Genomic DNA, 17877 nt, shown 5'->3' on the forward strand with positions numbered 1-17877 from the left:
CCAAGCAGAATAGCACTGATGACGTCCACAGTTACGGTAAAGAAAGTCTGGAGATACCCGTCTGTCTGAACGAGATTTATATTCTGTACACTAAATGGGCAAACCACCAGTCATTTAGAAAATATGCAAAAAAGTATGAACTTAATGCAAGCTTGGTTAATAATTAATAATCTGCAGAGATAATTTGTGTTTGTTTTGTTGTTGCTTGTCATGAGAACTGAGCAGCAGTTACTAATCTCTTCAATAGTTGAAGAAATTGGAGCCGAAGTCACATGATGTCAATGCCACTTTTAATGAGCTTTCGAAAACCTTAAGTTAATGGTGAGGATATAGAAATAATGACCATCATTAGCGGAGCCCTAACTGTGTGTCTACAGCACAGGGCAGAGTGCTTAGCACACAGTTGAAGCACAGAAAGAATAAGTCATTTTCTCATGATGATAGTAGATTTCCATGAACTGAAACTACTTCAGCTGTTCTCTGTAGAAATTATTATTCCAGGATCTAGCACTTTCTCCACCTATGTGCACCATGAGATAATGTATATTAAATTAAAATGGAGTCCAGTTGGGGTGTCACTGAGTTTGTATAATGGTGCTAAATGTGGACTCGTTAAAGATCTCATCAAAGACATTCTTGTGGGGTTAAGACGTTTAAATGACACATCGTAGGGGTAGTACTTTGGACCCTGAACTCAATCGGTCTGGTGGATTAGCTTTGCCATTTATACTGGAAGATCACAGGATTTATATCTCTTATATCTACGTTTACTAAATCTTGATATAGGTGATAAAAGTACTACCTGCATAGGAATTATGAAAGGAGATAACCTGTATAAATTAAAACGAAGTCCAGAAATAATGTTTAATAAAGTATTACCTGCTAATTTCAGCAAGTCAACTTTCTTTTAATTTACTGTATAAACAAGACTAGCAAAAATCTCTTTGTGTGGTTTTATCGTTCAGGAGGGATGTCACACAGTGCAGACCCACAAGCATATAACAAGCATTGGGACTTCACCACTCAGAACTTGGTGTAGTGCTTAACATGGATGGGGGGGGTCATTCACTATAAAAACACAGTTATGTGATGGAAGATTAAGTACCTTCTTTAATATCTGTCCTACTTCATACCTGATTCTTCCCCACAGCTTTGAAGTAGATAAAGCATCTTATTTTGTTTGAGATAGAGTCTCACCAGGTAGCCTTGTCTGCCCTGGAATTCCTTGTGTAGCCTAGGCTGGCCTCTAACTCACAGAGACCCTTCTGCTTCTGCTTCCTGAGTGTTGTGGTTAAAGGGTATAGCAGCACACCTGGCCACAGTGTAATTGTTTTTAAAGGAAATCTCTGTAATTTTTTGAGGAAAACTTTCCTTTTTTTGCCTGTGTCCAAACAAAATTATGAATCTGGTTTCTCAAACTCAGATAGATGTCTTAGGAAGTGGTTCCCTAGCTTGAACAAACAAATGGATATTCTCATCCCTGGGAAAGCAAGATCACTCCTGGGTAGCTGCCCTTAAGCGCTTCTACTCCAGGTTGGTCAGCGGTAGTGTTAATCTGACTGCCAGGAGAGGAAATTGAAAGTAATCCCAGTTTCTGCTTCGCCCTCCGTTCTATGGCCCTGTCCATGGCCCTTTGCAGAAAAATCTCTTTTACATATTCTGACTTTGTCCATCTTCTCAGGCAACTATGAAATCTTTGGCATTCTTTATTTCCATATTTCCTTTTTTGGGGGGTTATAATGATGTAACTGACCTCTGTCTCCAGTTTGTCCAGAGACCTTAGTATTTAGTGGGCAGGCTCTTAGCTCTTGATTGACTGTGCTTGCTTGAGTTTTAGACTTTCACTTTTGTGAGATGGATCATCACATCCTTACACCAACATAGTTAGTGCTGGCTCCTTAGTTTTGCCTCTGATGTTTATCCATGCAGCATAAGGCTTGTCTCAGCATCAAGAGGCCACCAGCTCTGCCCATAACACACAGATCTAAAGGAGCTTCCCATAGGGATTTCTGAAGAAGACATCCTCAAATTCTTACCTAAAGTAAAAAGTGTGGGCTTGGGGTATAGCTCCGTGATAGAGTGTTTGCCTAGTGTGTGGGTGGCATCAAATTCAATTTTTAGCACTGCAATGAAATGTAACATTCAAAAGATAGCATTCAAAAGAAAAATACCACTTTATATATTATCTATTAAAAATTTGAGGCACCTATGCTTTAAGTCTTTTATTTTTCTGAGTATTGTGTGTGCAGATATAGGTAGGTGTGTTTCATTTGATGTTCCTGTCTTCATTCCCAAGGCAGTGAAAAGTTGAATCTTAGAATGACTTCCACGGTAAAGTGATGGGCTCCTGTGATAATTATATTGGGTTCCAGTTTGCAGAATATCATATTCTTTGCTTCTATGTAGTTGTCAATTTGCTTCGAAGCACATTTTAGAGTTTGGTGGAATATGATTACTCATTGGGGGTGTTAAGGTGATGGTGCTGATGTTGGTGCCACGGGAAGGGACTGCCTTCCCCCTAGAACTTGGCTCACCTTGCTACAAAGAGCAAGTGTCAGACTTGTCTGGATCCTGCATTACCTGTTATGATTACAGATTTCCTAGGTTAACACTAAAGGCCCCAGGCTTTCTTATTTTTAGGTATACAGTTCAGTGTAGGATTGATCATTTACAACAAAGGGCATACAGAATTTTCAACTAGTCTTACAAATACAATTCATTATAAGATTTTTGTTGACAAAAAGAGGAACAAAACTGACTACATTTTAGTATGTGTCTTAGGAAGGCAAAAGATGGGTTTAAATGGTACTTGTAGGTCATGAGTACATAGGAATCCCAGGGAAGGGTCTGAGCTGCAGAGTTACCTCACAGGGATTTTTTTTCTCACTTCAGCACATCCTTGTGAGCTGTACTGCAGACCCATAGATGAGCAGTTTTCCGAGAAAATGCTGGATGCTGTCATCGACGGCACCCCTTGCTTTGAAGGTGGCAGCAGCAGAAATGTCTGTATTAATGGCATATGTAAGGTATTGGGTATGTTTCCTTCATCTACAACTTTACAAAATGGTGGGTTTTAAATTTATGAAGTCAGAAGCTGTAAGCTTATTCTTTTATGGCATTTGCATGTATCTGATTTCTTTATTAATAAATGGTCATCTACACAAGAAGGTAAGACCTCTCAAGACTCATTGAAGACAGTTTGTTTTGAATAATTTTTCCAGCTGGTATTTTATGTCTTGATTTTCTATTGGCCACAAGGATGCTATTTCAGACTTCAAGCAGAACCAAACTGAAGAGCCCGATTAAAGGCACATTATAGGAAAAGGCAACCTTGACTCTTTCAAGAATATTAAATTTGAAAAACAAACTCATCTTAACACTGTTTTCTCTAAAGCGTCTCCATTGTCAACATAAGTGTCTCAGAAGGAGAGCACATGATGGGAAGCAATAACACAGGCTTTTGATTTTTAAGTGTTTTTTAGACGCACTCTGGTAATCAATCCAAACTTTACATGCTTAGACCTGTTTGTTAATGCTAAGAGTAAAGTCATTAAAAATTACTTCTTGTTGCTTGTATTTAATTTTTCAAGAAATGGAAGAATACATCTTGTGATCCAAAGTCTAGTCATAAATCTGTTTAAAGAGAAGGCGCTTTTAGTTAGTGAAAGGGAAAAGGCACCATGACACCTAATGTACTGTTAATAAGGCAATGTTTTAGCCTTCATGCTCAAGACTGGGAGCTCATTCCACACCATCACTTACCAACTGTAAACCATCTTGGACATCTTTCTGTAAGAATCAGCTTTCTGTCATAATATTAGGATATTATTTTTTCTCGTTTTTATTATTTCTTTGCAATTTTCATACAATGTATTTTAGTCATATTTCCCTTCCTCCCCAATACAACTCCCAGTTCCCTACCCGCCCAGCTGTGTATCTCTTTTTCTTCCCATCAAGTATCGTGTCTGTTGCCCTTGTACTCTTAAATAAGTGGCTTTCCTCTAAAGTCTGCCAGCCTGCCAGAAGCGCTTAAGAAAATCTGATTCTCCTTCTTCTACCAGCTATCAGTTGTCAATAGCTCCATGATGAGATAATTTTTTTTGTTTATTTCGCTTGAATTGTTCAGGTTTTCTGTGAGCTATCATAACTTCTGCTTGGTCATGGATGCAATGGCCTTGCTGTGTCTGGAAATTACCATTTCCTTGTGGTCATCTGCTGCCTCAGGCTCTTACAACCTTTATGCCCCTTCTTCTGCAGTGATTCCTGAATCCTGGGAGGAGAGAATATGATATAGATGTCTCATGTAAGGCTAAGTACCCTGCAATCTCTTATTCTCTGCATGATAACCAGCTGTGAGCATCTCCGTTATTAATCTTCTTTATAAATAAGTTTCTCTGATAAGGGTTGGGAGATACACCACTCCATGGGTATAGATAATTAGGAGGATGTTTAATACTATGCCTGTCTAGCCACGCATTCTTGATCCTAATAACAGTGTTAGGAATGAAGTTCAACTTGTGGAGCAAGTCTCATATCCAATCAGAAAATGGTTACTTTCAAGACATCCATGTCACTATTGCCCTCAGTGCCCCAGTCTTTCAGGTCAGTCATAGCTCACAGGTTTCACATCTGGATAAGAGTGATGTTCACTTTTCTCCTCTAGAAGTGTGGTTGCACCTTTAAACACTCGGAAAGCTAGCCATTAGAGATGAAGCTTTTGAGTGAGCACCAGCTTTACTTCTCTAAGCTCTACGATCCAAGTATGTGGTATCTTCAGCAACATGAGGTTACTAAGAGAACTGAAAGTAGTTTGTAATGTTTGCAGGATCTATGGGAATTTACTGACCAACAACTCTAAAAGAGATAAGCCATTCCTGGTACTGGTTCTTTTATTTGTTGGCCTCTGGTAACTCGTAGAGGCATTGTTGCCCTGTTATAGGGTAGCTTCCTTTTAACTCTTTTTATATAAGTGTAAATTTATTTTTGGAGGAATATATAGTAGTAGTTTCCATACGATTTATTCAAAAATGTCTTTAAGGTTAGTTTTTGCTCCTTCTGTTCCCTACTTTACCCTTCTGTTTCCCCCACCCACTTAACCCTCTTGTATTCATTACTATGCTTTAGCTTCACACCCTGCCGTCTGTCCTCTGTTTCCCTTTTTTTGAACTTCTCATGGCTTCTTACCAATTTTCTCATATCTGTGGGGATTCCAAGCAGAATACACATATCCAAAGATTCAAAATTAGCATCTACAAATGAGAGGAAACCGAGCACCGTTTGCCGTTCTGAGTCTGCGTTGCCTGTAATGATTATTTCCCGTCCCATCCATTTACCAGAGATTTTTATAATTTTGTTCACCTTCACAGTTCAATAATATTCCATTGCGTAAATGTACTATACTCAAAGGATGAAATACAAAAGTCAAGAAACATTTATAAAATGTCAACATCCTTAGCTATCAGAGACATACAAATGAAAAGCACTTTGATATTTCATCTTATCCCAATCAGAAGGTCTAAGATCAAAAGCAAGTGAACAAGTTTGTTTAAAGAAATAAAAGTGAAACACAGTGGTGCTAACTGCTGGCTGGCCTGGGTGTGGTAAGAGGGAAGGCTTGCTCACTGTTGGTGGGGATGCAAACTGATGCATCCCCTATGGAAATCACTGCAGAGGGCTCTCAAAAAAGCTAGAAATAGATCTACCACGTGATGCAGCTAATAGACGTAATTGATCATTGATGTTCATTATTGCTCTATGTGCAATAACCAGAAAATGGCAACAGCCTGGATATGGAACGACTAATAATAAAAATGAGGATGTTATATTGTACGCATGTAGGAACTTCTCAAGGAATAAATAAAAATGTGATTTTTAAATTAGGATTTTAATAGATCTACTTAATAGGGACTGTCAAATATTTTTATAAGATCATATTCCCTAAGCTGTTACAAACTTAGCGCTGATTGAAATACACAATAAGCTCAATGCATTTTGCTTTGTAAAAATGTATGGCAATGTTTTCAACTGAGCAAAGTGAAAAAATTATTGCATAAATGTTTAGTGTTCCTGGATGGTGTATTTTTCCTCTTGAAACTGCTTTTGTCTTTACCTGAATGGAGACCAAAACACAATAGGCAAGATAGTTATTTCCAGGTTTTAATGGTTCCAGCCATGATTAGATTTTAATTTTAAAATCATTCAACCAAAATTTTCTGTTAAGTCAATTAATTCTTATGGCAGCTACAAAAAAGCCCGAAACATGTATTTTGGGTTAGGCCAGTTTACGTATTTCAGGACCCAACAGCTCCAGCTTACTCTAAAGAAGTAATTCTGGCTGACATGGATATCCTAGCTATATTTTAGAGCATCCGGACAGCCTTTAAAAAAATCACTGATTTCTGCGCTATGTCTCAAACTTGTTAATTCAGAATCCTGTGACAGGGACAGTGATATTTTAAAAGCTTCCAACACGATTAGTATGCAGTCAGAGCTGAGAACTGTAGTCACCAGAAAGGTAATGCTAAAATTGACTTTTAGACCTGAGAAAATTTGCATGTATAAAGATACTATTTTATTTTGCATATGAAAACTAGTGTTTTGAGCAAAATATGAAGAGTTCTAGCTATCTACTGAAATCTATTAAATGAACTTAATAGAATAAGCCAATTTCTCTCAGTTGGCTTTCTCCTCTTCTAGATGTCAGTTAAGATCTTTTTTAGGAGCGACAACTGGCTACTTTCTATAGATCTCCACTAATTTTTTAAGTTCAAAAACTTATGTCAAAAAATATATGTAATAGCCTAGATATAAGTTATCCTCCCAAGATCTAGGTTTTAGGAATTTTCTAGCATCTCTAGCCTCCTTATTCTATTGCTATATTCTCTGAATTAGCTATCAACCAAGTTTCAGATATAAAAAATAAGCCCCGACTCCTCCTTAGCAGAAAACAACAAACCACCATTTCAAAATAAGTTCTGCCACCAAGAAGTCTGTGTTCAAATTCAAGCTCTGGGAACACAGATAATGTCAGCCACTCAGTAACAGGTGGTTACAGTGTAGCTCGAGACTCTGGCAAAGAGCCAGAGAGATTGTTCTGGAAACTTTCAACCCAGGTGGTCTGAGAATGCCTTTCCCAGTGACAGTTTGATGCAAGTTCCCTAGAAGTATCCCCTCAGAGTGTCTTGAGTGAGAGAATAAATTAGTGGTGGGAGAGAGTGTTGGAGGCAGTGTGAGGAGCAGAAGCGAGAGACGCACAGTGAGCCTGGAGGAACAGCCTTGGGTGTGGTGGGGTCATGGACCCCACAGTAAGGGTTTGGGCTCCACATTTACAGCAATGGTGAGCTATCAAAGAGCCAAGATGCAAAGGTGCCCTAAGAGCTTCAAATGCGACTGGGGAAATGGCTTAGCCACTCTGAACTACTTTCTACAGCTTAAACGGGAAAAATAAAACGATAGCAGGGCCGTCATAAACTGCTTCCTATAAGCTTGGTGATTTAAGACCAAAGAAACATATTGTCTTAGAATTCTTCAAGCTAGAAGTCTTAAATGAAGTGTGGGCATAGCCACATTCCCTCTGAAGGCTTAGTGAAGACTTTGACACCCATGTCAGTTCTAACCTTTAGCTACCTCACTTTCTGTCTCCATCCGTCTTTATTAGGGCAGTCTTCACTCCACGTGTCCGTGTCTGCAGAACTGTTCATCTGGGCACCGGTTATTGAGTTTAGAACCTCTGTAATCCCGCGTGACCTCTTCCTCTTTTGATTATATCTGCAATGATCCTCTCTCCTCCGTAAGATCACATCCACAGCAGCACAGCCGCCTCTCATCCCACTGCGGCAGAAAGGGCATTTGAAAGGTTCCTGTAGGCAAAGCACATGCTGTCAGATTCAAATGCATTTCTTTCTCTTCAGAGTCCTCCCATCCCCTCACCCTTGTCTTATCTGCAGCAGGAAGGACTGACCTACTAGACACTTCGTTTAGTTTTTAACTCTTGGGGGAGCGTTCTTGTTTGCCTTCTTTTGCTATGATAAACACCACGACTAAACACAACCTGGGGAGGAAAAGGTTTATTTCAACTTACGGGTTACAGTCCAACATTTTTCTACACATCAGTAGCACAAAAGCTAGCTCTGCCCTCATTGGCCTGGGTCCTCCTACATCAATTAACATTTAAGAAAATGTCCCACAGACATGCCCACCAGTCAATCTAATGGGTGCAGTTCCCAACTGAGACAACCTCAAATGACTCTGGGCTGTGTCAAGTTGACATCTGTAACTAACTAAGAAAGGAAGGTCTGTCTCCTCAGTAATCTAGAGTTCCATGACAAAATATACTAGGAAAATATTCTGGTCTCTTGTCTCCAACTCTTGCCCCTAGATATGTGTGCTGGTATTGCTGGCGAAACACGATCACCCACTCAAGTAGAAAGGCATGGACTTGAGAGATTTGTGTTTAATTTTTGGTTTGCCTTACTGTCCACATTAAAAGCATTCCTCTGCTGGTAGAGATTAAAGAAAATACTTCAAAATCAACATGTCTCAGAATATGCTTCTCTGTCTTACTCCAAGTCAGTGGACGAATACTGAGAATATGATTTATAAAGGCCAGCCTATTAGAGAGTACGCAAGGTTAACATAAGCGTGGCACTTGTGTGAGGGTTGACATTTTATTTCTAGCTAGTGCAAACATCTAGTTCACACATTCTTCTTTTCATTGTGACTTGTATAATTGAGTTTTGATTTTCAGAAAAAATCTCTTAGTGTTTTTTGTTCACCAACTAAATCATGTAGCAGATAGTTTTTGTACCTACAAGGTAATTGGAAATGACTAACCTGAGAATTTGATATTAGTGGGTTTCCATGAGGCTCTGCTGGCCAAGAGGATAAAGCCTCAAACCTTTTTTCCTTCCTATGGTAAGATTTGAGGTGGATTTAAAATTTGAAGAAAACTGTCCATGAGAAGAACAATAATCTATCTGGACACAATTCTTATACCCAACATGAAAGGAAATTAAGGACTATGGTCGTTTCCCACACATTCTCATGCAGCCTGAACCAGAGAAGTTTATTTGAAATTCACCTGTTTCATAAATTTTCAGATTGATAGCCTGATTTCAGGGGTTTTGAGCCATGGAAAACTTGAAGTTTCATCATACCCTATTTCCATTCTGGGGATTTTAGAATGAAAAAGATTTGTTAACAAATATTTTGTTAACCATGTTAACAAAAATAAATCGGAAGTGAAGCAAAGATGATTCAGAAGGACCACTGTGCAGAACACAGAAGGGACTGGATCCAGAACACGGAATGGACTGAATCCAGAGCATGGAATGAACGGGATCTAGAAAACAGATAGGCTGGATCCAGAACATGGAATGTCCTGCACCCACAACACAAGATGGACTAGATCCAGAATATGGAATGGACTGAATCCAGAACATGGAGTGGGCTGGATCCAGAACACGGGATAGACTGGACCCAGAACACAGGATGGACTGGATCCAGAGCACAGGAACAAACTTGGGTTTAGTAAAGAGGGGGAACAGCTAATTCTCTCTCCAAAGGTGGGGGAGGGAAGGACACAGAATAGGTTGGATACTGGCAAGGGTGAGGTGCACTGGGGGGGCTCTGAAGGGCCTGATGATGGTGCCAAGGTTAAAAATTTTCATCGATTCTTGGTCTGGTGTCATCTCAGCAACAGGTTAGAGTCCTCCAACATTTGCTGGTTTGCCTGCTACCCCCAGTCAAGAACCAAAAAGACTAACTCTAGTGAGAAAATGAAGGGATTGCGCAGCTGCATCACCCCTGGGGTGAGAAGGAGGACTACACAGGTGTCTTCTACACAGATTTGCTGCTCCACCAACTCCAGTTCCAAAATGGTTGTTGCACTTGGGTGTTCCATACTGTGTTCAGTTCTAACTCTGACCAAGGGGAACTTGAAGCTGCAGTAACTGTCTGTTTGTCCCCTTCCTAAGCAAGGTCAGTCACCCTGTGTCTTTATGGGTGCTTTAGTCAAGGATTCAATGGCTCTTAGATCAAAAACATTTGAGGAAAAATGCCTGAAATAATCATGTAGAGACCTTTTTCTTGTTCCTTGGAAAATATAGCTTATAGTATAGCATATATATGTTATAACATATATAATGTAGTAGAACAACTGAGTATATGAAGTTCCATTATATTGGGTATTTTTTTAAATTGTTTCTCTTTTATTGAAAATAGATTGTTTTCTCATACAAAATATCCTAATTATAGTTTCCTCTCCCTTGGCTGATCCCAGCTCCTCTTCTCTCCCCCTCCCCTCATTTCCAGAATTCCCTCACTTTGGGTTTTCTTTACTGATTCTATTTTCAGTTTTAAGTCTTGAACATTTTTATTTCTTCCTTACTGTTTATTTCTTCCTCACTGTCTGTGTTTTGTTTTTTTGTATTCCTTCAGGGGATCTATTCATTTCTTCTTTAAGAACCTCGATCATATTCATAACGGCTGTTTAAGGTCTTTGTATTATGCTTCAACCATGTTAGAATATTTAGGGCCTTCTGTGCTAGGATAGCTGGGCTCTCGTGGAGAGATACTGTCCTGACTGGTTTTGATTGTGTTGTGACACTGGCATCTCAGCATCTAGGTTTAAGATAGTTATAGGTCTAGTTGCTGATTTTTAGGTTTGTCTCTGTTGGGTGAGTGTTTTGCTCCTTGGTTTCTGTTTCCTCTCTGGATTTTTAGAGAGTGGAATGACTGTGTGTTACCTGCTCTCCTGGCACGTTCTGCCGGTGTGTTCATCACAGGATTGCCTGCTGCTGTTGGAGGCTGGGTAACTGGGATGAGTTTGTGGAAGGAAGATTGGAGGAGAATGCCTTTGTGATCCATAGGGGATGGGGTCATAGAGAAAAGGGAGGCAATAGCAGGTTTCCTACTACAGAACTTGGGATGAGACTGGGGGGATTGGATTTCAGGAGCAGTAGGAGAGGTGTGGATCTGCCTTCGGGCTTTATCATCCTGGGAGGAGCTGTGCTTGGGTTAACAGGTGTTGCCTGCTGGAGTTGGGGTCTAGAAAGTGGGGAGAGAGAGGTTAGGAGGGGATGTCTTGTGGGATCTACAGGATATGTGGGCAAGGGTAAGGGAAGACTATAGTTGGTATTCTGTTGCAGCACTAGGAACTAGACTTGGGGATTGGATCTGAGGGAACACAAACAGAGAAGGTCTGCAGTCTACCTGGTTTTCTGGTAGGTATGGCCTCTGTATGGACTGTTATGATTAGCCTACAGATGACTTAAAGAATAGGTTATATGCAAACATCATGCCCTTTGTATAAGGGATTCAAGCATCTGAAATGTTGATTGTCTTGAGGCCAATTCCCACCCCCCCCCATGACTGTTGAGGGATGATTCTTTTTTTTTCTTTTTTCTTTTTGTCAATAGTATATCACTTTGGTTATTCCTGTGCCTGCCACCAGGAAAAGAAAACAAGCACCCCAGTTTATGATTAATAATGTGGGAGATGAGAAGTTAAGGTAGAGTTAGGTATAACGTCTCCTAGTCACGTCATTCATCCCAACCTTTTATTCCCCATAGAGGGTCGGCTGTGACTATGAGATTGATTCTAATGCTACTGAAGACCGCTGTGGTGTGTGCCTTGGAGACGGATCTGCCTGCCAGACTGTGAAGAAGCTGTTTAGACAGAAGGAAGGATCCGGTAATACACAAACCCAGCCAACTGAAGTATCTAGGGACTTTGGAAAGCCAAAAAGAAAAAAAAAATAATTTTCTTCTTTTTATTTTAAAAATAGCTTGTAAAAACTTCAAAATAGAATATATTTCTCGCCACTAAGGAATCAGCTCCCTTCGGCAGTTACAGGAAAAACACTGGTTGCTAAGAAAATGCAAGAAGTGTCACACTGACCTGAAAGGGCTCGTGGCTGCTCAAGGGAATAGATAACAGTGTGGTCTCTAGAAGGGCATCCTTCTTCAAAATATGCATCATTAAGAGTAGCAGGATAAAGACAATGACATTGGATTAAACCAAAAACCAGAGGAGAGATGAGGTCAAAAGCTGTTGGTGAAGAACATACTCAGAAGATGGGTTCTGTATTTGAGGATGGGGAAGCCAGGGCGGAACAGGTGGGAAGGCAGCGGTACTGAGGTGTAGCTTCACGGTCAAAGGGGAGGAAAGACAGCAATACTTCGGATTCCCAGCCTGTGAATAGATGTACCTTACGAGTCTCAGGGGAGCTCTTCTACCTAACATAACTGTTAACATAGACTGCTCATTTGTTTTTTTTTTTTTTTTGGTTTTTTTTTATTTTTTTATCTACGTCTACATTTTTCTCTGCTCCCCTCCCTGCCTCTCCCCTCGCCCCTTTTTAGAACATTAATTTTTATATAGTTCTTCCTCATTCTGTGACTTGTGTTAAACACAGAGCTGTATCTGAGCCCGACACCTACAGGCCACTGCGCTCCTGTGAGGAACCAGAAGATGGATTTAATAAACTGAACGTTTTCTCAGGAAGTTCCTCACATACATTGTGAGCATTAGGCCACTAGGGAACATTGTTTGGGTTGCCACTAGCAGACATCATTGGAGGCAATTTAGGCAGACTTAGTCATGTGACTGCTTTCTGAGCACCTGCTTCTCAGAAGTGACCATGATCAGAAACCCAGTGTGCCAGTGAATCAAATACTTCTTTTCTTTTTCCCTCTGTGGACTGAAAAAAAAAAAAAAAAAAAAAACAGTACCATAAGGTGATGTGTGAGATAGCCTTGTCTTCAGAAGTCAGACTGACTTTTTCTTGTGCCCTATCCTCAAGGACCTCGAGTGTTGTAGACTTGGATGTGATAGGCAGGTTCTCCTGTTGGTCTCCATGGACCCAGAGACTTCTCTGAGGTCAGATTGTAATTTCCATTTTTCTCTAAGTGGAAGTTGTTAACTATGGGGAAGATGCAAGAAATTTCACTCTAACCAGTACCTTTTCTCTTTCCAAGCATTCAGACGAAGTACAGATAATCACTAAGAATTTCTATTTTACACTTAGTATTTCTTCATTTTTAGTCTGTCTGATAATTATTTACCACTTTGGAAAGTTCATTCTTATATGGAAAAAAATAAAAACCAAACTTAAAAAATGATTATGTGGTTTTTCCTTTTTATGCAAAGCCAGAAACCAAGTTGCATAAATAGTATTTAATGCCGTTTTATTTCCCTGTTGAGCCCTGCGGTGTGAAGGCATGTCATATCGTAAGTCAGAAAACAATTATAGAGAGCAATACCCCAAAGGTATTTTTCCAATTTTCATTAGTTCTAATTACATGTGATCAATGTTTTTTTTTTTTTTTCCCTGAATTAATGGCTTTAATGAGCTGTAGCAGACAAGTTCACGAAAGGCAAATGGAGTTGAACAGACTCTTGTAAGACTCAACTGAAATTTGGCTAGCAGGCTAAAGCGGCCCAAGCATGTTCAGGTCACGGAGAAAAGAGCTGTGTTAGTCGCATTTTTGCGTTGTAATTACGGACACCTGAGAGGAAACTACTTAAGGGTGGAAAAAATGATTTTGTTTCAGGGTTTTAGAGATTTCAATCCATTCTTGGCAGACTGCACTGTTTCTGGGTCCCAAATGGCAGAATGTCATGGCAACAGGAGCATGTGGCAGAAACTATCAATCACATGACAATCAGATTTCCAGAGGACACCCACTGTGGTCTCCTGGCTCTAGCTAGCCCCTACCTTCTACTTTTTACTGCAGCTTGATAATGCCATCAGATAAGGTTAGAGCTCTTAGAATCCAAATGCTTCCCTGACCCTATCAGCTAATACATGAGCCTGTATACACACACACACACACACACACACACACACACACACACACGCACACACGCATGCACGCGCACACACACACACACACACACAAGCTCTCACGGAGAATTAACAAGATAACTAGTGCCTTAAAACCACTTAGAGAAAATGTAATCTTTGAATGGTAGATCTGAGAGAATCCTTACCCATCATCCTTCAGTTCCTATTGTTTGTACAGATGAATTCAAAAGAGTTAAATGAACTGAAAAGAGGTAGATGACCTGATGCAATTCATAGAGATAATGTATACACTGGAACACAAGGCCATCTTAAAACCCTCAGGGCTCCTGGGAAGCATAAACATGGGAGTGTAGCAAGCAAGTGAACAGAGGCAACCACTACATGTCCATTTCTTCTCTCCCCAGTGTGGCTTTTACCATGACAACCATTGAACAGAGGACTGCAGCTGGAGTTGACCTATACTCTAAAATAGATATGTGGTTTTTTTTCCCCAGAAACTCAGATGAGAGCACCGGAAATAAGTTATAAATTTGTAATTTTGCAGAACATAGGAGGACATGAGAAGGGAAGGCTTCCTGATGAACAGGATTATGCAATGGTATAGAAAGCAAGACTCAGAACTTAGATTTTCATTAAGGGATGATTGAAGCAAACCAGGTGGCAATCAATTCAAAGTTCCTTCCGGAAGTTCTTAATGAATGGCAGCTTGGGTTAAATTATATCTAAGAATCTATTTTTGACGTGATGGCGATGGTGAGGAAGGAACGTATTGTGTAGCCAGTGATTGCTTGAGGGAGCTGATCTGATGGCGACAATAAAAGGGGGAGGGAGCAATGCCAGTAGGAAGCTAGCATGGAGCTCAGACATTTTGAACCATTCATATAGAGTCACAGAAAAATAAATGTGGAGTCAACCATAAATTCTCAGAGTCCCATCTGTATTACTCACCTACTGTTACTGAGTTGTTGACTTGCTAAGTCACGTAGCACCTGAGAATTCTGCTCCTGCGAAGTCTCTTTCCAATTCAACACAGCTGGTGCTTCTGCCCATCCCAGTGGCCATGTAGCGTGGGCACCAGAGGCTGGAGATGCCGAGAAGAGGATAACAGGCTGTTCTAGCTGAGAAGCCAGTATGCCTCCTTTCATCCTTCTCTCTTTCATCCTTAGGTTATGTTGACATCGGACTTATTCCCAAAGGGGCGAGGGATATAAGGGTAATGGAAATCAAGGCAGCTGGAAATTTCCTGGCCATTAGGAGTGAAGATCCAGAAAAGTATTACCTCAATGGAGGGTTTATTATCCAGTGGAATGGGAACTATAAACTAGCAGGGACCGTCTTCCAGTACGACAGGAAAGGCGATCTGGAGAAGCTGATGGCTCCAGGCCCCACCAACGAGTCAGTGTGGATCCAGGTAACTCTGAAGAGAAAGAAGGGAGCCGCTGACCAGTGTGTTTGCTGGTATCCTTCTCATTTCCTTCCCACGCCATTTAATGGAGGACGTTAACAGTGAGTCATTAGTTTCCTTAACAAAGAACAGGGAGGAAGAAAGATATTTGTGCTGTTTCTTCTTTGTTCTTTAGAACTGCTGAAACCTCAGGAACAAAATTCAAGATCTTAAAGCCAACCATCAGGAGGTTTGAACTTAGTTCTCAGGTTGATCTCTTCCTCGTGTGTCTAAAGTGTCCCAGGCTGGCTTCCCAGCAGTGGATGAACTGAGACGCCGCAAGGAAAGCTTGCATTATACTATTGCATCAAATGTTTTGTCTTTGCTAGGCAAAGAACTATAGAAAATGGGATGACTGTGCTGGGTAGGTGAAAGTAGTTCGGGAATGAGAGATGGTCCAACTGAGTCAGATTTAGTCACATCCTAAAACCAGAAGGAGGTCGATTCAGAGCCAGAAGGCAGAAGACTCTTGGAAGATGGAGGACAATGTTTCTAGCAACATATTTTGTCCTAGAACTACTATACATTAAAGTTAGTCCTCCACCAAGAGCTAGAGAAGGAACTTCATTAAGACAACAACTGTAATACAAGTTAATATCCAAGTGCTAACTTCACTTGCACAGATGTGTTTGCTTTAACCCTTATGCAAACTCCATCGTAGATACTTCATAGGTTTGTTTTGAAGATTGTAAGTACACAGGGCATAGGGTGACGCATTGGCTGAACCCCACAGTGAAATGTCCATATGATTAAAATTCCCTATTTACATGGATGGAAATTTCTACATTTCTGCCAATAAAGAACGGAGGGAGACTGTATAAATATAGACAGCAAAAGTAGTTGATAGCCAAATACAGAAAGACATAGGTGGAAAACCACCCACAGTAACACATACTTCTATAGATACTGCTAAATGAGAAACAGTCTGTAAGGTTTTATGTGCATGTGTTCATGCATGTATATGTGTTATCATTCATGACTCGGGTGACCCAAAGTAGGTCCCATGAGGGGCGGTGGTGGGTGACCCGAGGCTGCAGGGGTCCCTTGGCAGGTGGGAGGCAGATAGATACGCCATGCCGGGAGAGCTTGAGTATAGAGTTTATTTAGTGGGTATTTGGGAACTGCATAAGAGTAAGGGTTATTGTGGGGGGAGAAGGGGAGAGAGAAGGGGGGTCAGAAGAGAAGAAAGTGGAAGAAAGGGACTGGAGAGAGGCAGAAGCTGCCTCTTCAGACAGAAAGAGTGCAAGGGCTAGACAGGAGGCTGGAGATCCCCTTGCCTTGGTGGGGAAAGGAGGCGATTGGGAGTGGGTGGGGCTTGTCTCTTAAAGGGACAGAGTACCCAGGTGACAGGCCAGGTCAGCAGATTTACAACAATATGTAAGTGCAGGGGTGCAAATATCCCAGAGATCAGTGTCAGTTTGGCTATGCTTCTCAATGACCTGCCTTATTGTATTTGACTTTTTTGAGACAAGTCTCCCGCTAAACCTGGAACCTGCTGATTCAATTAGACTGCCTGGCCTGCAAATCCTAAAGCCTGCTTCTGTGGTGCTGGGATTATTGGTGCATGCTTGCACCATGCCTGGCTTTTTACATGGGTACACAGTAGGCACTTTACCTGCTTCTCCATCTCCCTAACTTCTGGGTAGCATTTTAAAATGACCTCTTTACAGTCTATACTCATGACGGTTTAACATGGCTCTTCTCTTGCATTTTAGCTCCTCTTCCAGGTGACTAACCCCGGTATCAAGTATGAGTACACAGTCCGGAAAGATGGCCTTGACAATGACGTGGAGAAGTTTCTGTACTTCTGGCAGTTTGGCCGCTGGACCGAATGCAGTGTGACGTGTGGGACAGGTGAGGAACAACTGCTATCTCTTGCAAACCCCACCAGCTTCCGAGTAGGCCAAAGAGATGATCTGAATCTGTGGTTTCCGTTCTTTGCCTGCCCATCTTCAGACTCTCACAGACGCCTCCCAGAGATCCCTTTGAGCAGTGACTGTGAGGGGTGTGACTTAAAGGAATGGGTATTCTGCTTACATCTCATTGGTCTGCTTCCGTCACGTGGGTACCACCCCACCACAAAGGGAGACTGGGAAATATGAAGATTCAGGAGGACGTGGGGGAAAGCCTAGACATGGTCTCAGTGATAGATGAACTTTGCTCAGGCCCGTGAAGGCAGACGCCAGGCCTGTTGGTGTGTGGGCTCGCACTCATTTCAGGAACTTTAAAATAATGTCCTATGTGGGAGCTTTATTTCCGTGACTGTCTTTGACCAAACTGGAGTCTGTTGGGGAACTTCTTGCCTCCTTCCTGGATCTAATGCCTATAAGACCAGAGCACCTGTGTAGCAGACATTCAGGGTGTGTGATGTAGCAGGAGAAATCCAAGTGAGGGACAGAATGCTCCAGGAAGCCATTCTTCTCCTCCATAGGCTCCCTCACGACTCTACTTGGCCTCTTTCCTTGCTTCCCTACCCTGAAGAAGCAGTCACAGAATAGAGTCCAGACTCAGAAAACTGTGTCATGCGTAATCTAGCTCATAAGCAATTCCTTTCCCCGATTTAGCGTGGTAAACTAGGTATAGCTTTTAGAGTCATAAGAATAAAATGCCTACTTTAAAAATATCT

At 41.2% G+C, this 17877-nt stretch overlaps 1 protein-coding gene across 3 annotated transcripts in view; it reads left to right on the forward strand.

The window, feature by feature from the left end:
* Nucleotides 1-17877, forward strand: part of Adamts12 (ADAM metallopeptidase with thrombospondin type 1 motif 12) — a 220100-nt gene that overhangs the window by 144859 nt on the left and 57364 nt on the right. For all 3 annotated transcript variants that reach the window (XR_007591168.1, XM_050139036.1, XM_050139037.1), the window contains exons 13-16: nt 2893-3026; nt 11571-11691; nt 14974-15218; nt 16967-17105. Coding sequence is in view for 2 of the 3 variants with exons in the window: in XM_050139036.1 (XP_049994993.1) it covers nt 2893-3026; nt 11571-11691; nt 14974-15218; nt 16967-17105 (639 nt within the window). In the remaining variant the exon portion in view is untranslated. The remainder of the gene's footprint in view (nt 1-2892; nt 3027-11570; nt 11692-14973; nt 15219-16966; nt 17106-17877) is intronic.

The sequence above is a fragment of the Alexandromys fortis genome, unplaced genomic scaffold, assembly GCF_014885135.2.
Source record: "Alexandromys fortis isolate MF-2015 unplaced genomic scaffold, M_Fortis_MF-2015_v1.1 scaffold_37, whole genome shotgun sequence".
Lineage (NCBI taxonomy): Eukaryota > Metazoa > Chordata > Mammalia > Rodentia > Cricetidae > Alexandromys > Alexandromys fortis.